Below are 5,517 nucleotides of genomic sequence, written 5' to 3' on the forward strand. Positions count from 1 at the left end.
CCTCTATTCCACTCTTGTGAGTCCCCACCTGGAGTGCTGCATCCTGCTCTGGGACCCCCAGCATGAGAGGGACAGGCAGCTACTGGAGAGGGTCTGAGGAGGGCCATGAAGATGACCAGAGGGCTGGCACACCCCTCCTATGAAGACAGGCTGAGAGAGCTGGGGTTGTTCAGCATTGAGAAAAAAACTCCAGAGAGACCTTACAGCACTTTCAAGTACCTAAAGAGGGCCTACAAGAGAGCCAGAATGACATTTTATAAGGGCTTGTAATGACAGGACATGGTTTTAAATTGACACAGGGCAGGTTTAGATTAGATGTTACAAAGAAATTCCTTACTGTGAGGGTGTTGAGGCACAGGCTGCCCCATCCCTGGAACTTTTCAAGGCCAGGCTGGACAGATCTCTGAGCAGCCTGGTCTCGTGGAAGGAGTCCCTGCCCATGGCAGGGGGGCTGGAACAAGATGAGCTGTAAGGACCCTGGCGCTCAAACACAAACATGATTCTATGATCATTTTTTTCTGTCTCATGCCAAACAGGAGGGCACCTGCATAGCTCCTCTTGCCTGTAGCTGTCTCTCAGAGGCACTTTATGAGAACAACACAGTGAAATGGCCATGCCACTTCCACTGTGATGATCCTCCCTAGTTGCAGCAGAAGGATAAAATAAGCTGTATTAACCTTACAGGAAGCAAATATAAAAAGGAAAGCAGGAGGAGGGCTAAACACATTCTTCTAGTTTCACCTTTCCTGTGTAGAGCACAGCAAAAGCTCATGCCAACACTTACTGTGACCCAGAAATGCACAGCAACCTGAAAAGCTGCCTTCAGCACCATCATTTCTGGTCCCACTGTGATGGAGCAAATACTAGGACAGCTCTCTATCACAGCCATCTTGTTGTCACACAGCAAATTTCAATCCCTGTGACACTGAAAACTGTCCCTACAGTTCTCAGGTTAAAACAGTCATTCTATTCTAGACTCAGCACAACTACTGTATAAAAACTTTACTGCTATTTTTTTCATTTTTCAACAAAATGGAGTCCAAATGAAAGGCCAAATATCTATCTTCTAAGTATTCTTATTAGTCAATAACCTAACATTTATTAAAATGGCTTTTGTTGGTTTGGTTTTATTCTACAAATACTCAAATAATTTTCAAAAATTATCTTCCATCTTTCAAAATCTACCAAAATTCAATTCTGCTTCAGATAGTATTGCCATGTACAAATTTACACAGAGAAAACAAGCCCATCTGATTCCAGAACAAATGCTGGTCTCTCAGCAGCAGCAGGTACAACGGGAAAATAGAGCTCTGACTACTGACTGGATTTTGCATCACATTCTAACATGCAGGAACATGTATTTTGTAACATCCACCTTCAACTCTATTTCCACCAGCACTACAGTAAGAAAAATCCTTATTCTCTTTGTATAGATAAAAGCAGCTAGCAGAACCTAACATGGCATCACTACTTTAAAATTAAGCTATCCATTCTGGATTTTTTCTTCTCAGGTGCAGTTATTTTCTCTACCAAAGCCCACATGTACTGGGGTCTTCTTACAAAGGTCATACCAAGCCCCATTAATAAAAAGACACACACATACATTGCACCCTTGATAAACAGTAATGCAGAGAAAAATTAACCTCCTCATAAATATTCATTTTTGTTCACTCAAGAACAGCTTTTCTACTTGACTGAAGATAAGCACTAGACAATCTAAGAGAATTTCTGTGCATTAACAGAAGGTTAAATAGAAGGTTCAAAACCAGAATCTTGAACTCTTTTGGATTTTCTGACTAACCTAGGCATGCCCCCAAATGAAAGGAACTAATTTTCTGTCTTTAAGTCTAGCTAGACTCTTCTAAAACCAAATTATTGCATAAGATTCCCATTAACTCCAGGAAGTTTTCAGAATTTCCATATAGTTAGATCTGAAACTCAGCTCTGAATTGCCACTGCAGCCAAAGTCCCAATTTTATCAGCATCTAAACTTCACTTCCTTAGTTTTCAATACCTTTGCAAATACAGAAATAAAAATAAAATAATAATAACAACATAATTTCTCCTTTTAAGGATCATGACATATATCAAGACCTTAAACATCCAGCCACAAATTAGTTCTCAATTTTAGATTATCTGAGGCTGTTTCATGATGATGAAAAGCTTCAACTAGATCTAAAAATACATTTCTGTAACTGGAATTCAAATCCGCACTTTAATGAATATAGTCAGTGAAATGTTTCTGCTTTAAATAATTAGACCCCATCATAGTCTCTGCAGAGTTGTTGCATGTGGAGATGCTAAGTCTATTAAATATTTATTTTCACTGTATTGTAAGAGCTTATGTTATAATTTTTTAACTTTTATTTTTAAATGAAACTTGTTAGAAACTCAGAGAATTCCACAGCAGTACTGTCATAGCCATCACAGTTATAATTAAGCTGTGAATTCAAACACTTATTAAGTTTTCACTAATAAACCTTATTGCTAAGTGCTAGCTAGTTATTCTGACCCATTAATCCCCAATGTCTCACACAGATTACTTTTTTTTTAATAATTGCTTTGCTCTGGAAATAGGAATGGTTGACACTTTCCTAAATTGGAGACTTTCTACTCAGGAAACAAAGTAACTCCTCAGTGAGACATTCCAAATGGCAAATGACAGCTACATAAACAAACATATGGCAAAATAACATCAAATGGCCACTCAGAAATCTAAGATGTTCTTCTCTCACTGGGCTTTAGGCATCTCTCATATTTAAGGAATTTCCTGTGTGGCATACTAAGCAAACACACCCACTCTGGCCTCAAAGAAATACCACAACCCATTCCCTGTGTTGAAGAGACACTCCCGATTTTTCTCCTTTGCAGGGGATATAAAGTATCTGATGCAATAACTAGGGAGTGAGGAAAGTGAAAAGAAACAGTTCTAGGCATCTCATGTTATGAAACAAACAGAAATTAGAAAAGTAAGCAAAAGTAGTCATATATATGACTTTAGTCAAATCCTGGGAAAAATAAAAGATTAGAAGCATACACAAAGTTGTCTGACATAAATCCTGACATAAATGAAACTGCAGCTTAACTTACTGGTAAAGTTCCTGGCAAAGAGGCATCAAAGAAAGATACCAAAGAGTTGGGAGGTGCTGCAAACTGGACTTGGGAACCAGAGAAGAGTTTTGAGTTCGAGCTGATCTGTGCATGAATTTCCAGCCCCACAACTGGTACCCACGGAGCAAGGCTGAAAAGGAAAGAGGGGAAGGGAGAAACAATTTAAATACAGATGATGTTAAAAACCATGGAAGCCTAGAAATAAAGAATTAGGAATGTTTAATTTATGAAAAAAAATTAAATTGTAATTGTAAAAATATTGTAAACAATGTTGCAAGTACATCTACACTGTAATAGGAAAAGCTGTGCTGTGATACTGGAGAACAGAGGCTGCAGGGACTATATGGCAGTGTTCATTATATGCAAAAAAGAATGTCATAAAAAATGTAATAGCTTAAAATTTTTAACTTTTCCTTACGCGAGAAATCTCAGAGAAATTAATGAGGCACACTTGCATGCTGGATGAACCCTAATTTGGTGCCTTGTGAAAATCCCCAAATCATCATAAATATGAATTACTTCTCAGGTAGTTTGATAAATCTCCAACAGACAGGTGGCATAATAAATTATGTATTCTCTGTCAGATAGACCCTTGCATGCTGGGAAAGGTGGCTCTCCAGAGCAGCGTTAGTAGAATATTAGCATAAACATTAGTAATCTGGTAATAGAGAAATCATCATTTCAACTAGAGAGCTACTGTTCTCTGAATGTATTCTGAGAATAAAGCTTCTCCATATCATCGAAAAAGTAATTGCAATTCTCACATCCATAATCTTTATATGGACAAGAGAAAAAGGTCACCTTTACAGTATGAATTGCTTGACAGTTTCTGTAAGTAATTATCTGGCCTTGTACAAATGAAGTGGCACAAATAATATTTCACTGATGAAATCGCATTTCTGTGGCAGAACACTTCAGCAGTATGAGTACCCAGACAGCTATAGGAGATAAGCACGCTATGGAAAAACATCAAACAAATATATCAAGTACAGTGTTCCTTCCAAAGGTGAACATTCTACACTGCCAAGATTTTAGTTCTCCATCTGCCCTCCAACAGCTGAGAACATCCCTACAAACACCAATCTACTGATGCAGATGCCACTTATACTGATGCTTTAGGAAGAAGAATATTATCATGAAAGATTAAGGTTCAGGTATTTAAAGAAGTTATACATTTTCTTCAACTGAAATAGTATTATTCTTAAGTGACAATACAAATGCCTCAAGGTTTAAGAAATAATGAGGGCTCTCTTTTACATCTGGGAGACAAATTTCATTGTTTGCTGTATTCTTCAGAAATGCCTTTCTGTCATATCGCGGCACTAAAAATTACACCAGGTTTTGCCTAATCAGTGTGTTGGCTTACACTCGGAGGTAAAGGTAGGTGCACCAGTCAGTCCTTCAACAACACTGATGCTGCACCTGGGGCTTCCTGCCGTGTTTGTTCACGGGTTGTGTTGATCTGTGTCTCTAAAGAATCAGCAGCACACTTCTGCCGCTGTCTGCACAACTTTCCTTTAGCGATCAGCTGTGCAGACACCGTGGGACACCAGAGAACAGAGAACTCGTCCAGGCCGTGACTTTCAGCTGCAGCAGAAACAAAACGCTCTGCTTCAGGCACACCGCCCGTATCTCACAAGGGAGACAGTCTCTACTCCACGGGGAGAGAAAGCCCCTTTTGGGCCAGAATAACCTGGAGGACGCGCTCCTGTGAGCCGGAGCAGCCCGGCCGCAGCTCCCCGCACAGGGAGCGCTGCCCGAGCCGCGGCTCCCACCGAGGGCACGGCCGGCAGCCAGCACCAGCACGGACCAGCGCCGCCTGCCCCAATGCCTCACGCACTCGCACACCGGAACGGACACCGGAAGGGACACCGGAATGGACACCGGAATGGACACCGGGCCCGCCGCTGCCACCGCCGCTCCCTGCCCAAACCCGGAGCCGAGCTCCAGGCACAACCAGCTCCACCGGCCGCTCTCCCCGCGCGGTCCCGGCAGCGTACCCGCTCTTCCCCGCCGGCACCGCCCCGCCTCTCGCGTTACAGGCCACAGCACTCCGCCCGCGGGGGAACGGGCCGGGCCCGAGCCCCGGCTGCCGCGCCCGGCGCCAGAGCCCGCCGCACCCCCGCGCCACCACGGCCGCCATCGCCCCGCCAGCGGCGGCCAGGCGCCCGCAGCGCCCCCTGGGAAATGCAGTCCGAGGTGGCTGCGCGGAGCGCGGGCTGGGCCGGAGGACTGACTACAACTCCCGTCAGGCCGCTGGCCCGCCCCGCCGGCGGGCTTGGCTCCGCAGGTCCTCTGCTTGTCCCGGGAATGCTGGAGCCAGCGGTGGGATCGCTGCTTGGCTGCTGTTCAAAACGTGTTAGGTGGCTCAGGTCCTCAGAGTGCGTTGTATGTGGTTTTCTCCTG

The 5,517-nt window shown here is 43.5% G+C and overlaps 1 protein-coding gene across 1 annotated transcript in view; it reads right to left on the reverse strand.

Annotated features, from left to right (window-relative positions):
• GATB (glutamyl-tRNA amidotransferase subunit B) overlaps nucleotides 1-5,381 on the reverse strand; it is a 41,925-nt gene extending 36,544 nt beyond the window's left edge. The window contains exons 1-2 of the mRNA XM_064417373.1: nucleotides 5,112-5,381; nucleotides 3,091-3,241 (exon numbers count right to left, since the gene is read on the reverse strand). Of these exons, the coding sequence (XP_064273443.1) occupies nucleotides 3,091-3,241; nucleotides 5,112-5,254 (294 nt within the window). The 5' untranslated portion in view covers nucleotides 5,255-5,381. The remainder of the gene's footprint in view (nucleotides 1-3,090; nucleotides 3,242-5,111) is intronic.
• Between the last annotated feature and the right edge of the window lie 136 nt (nucleotides 5,382-5,517).

Source organism: Passer domesticus, chromosome 4 (genome assembly GCF_036417665.1).
Source record: "Passer domesticus isolate bPasDom1 chromosome 4, bPasDom1.hap1, whole genome shotgun sequence".
Taxonomy (NCBI): Eukaryota; Metazoa; Chordata; class Aves; order Passeriformes; family Passeridae; genus Passer; species Passer domesticus.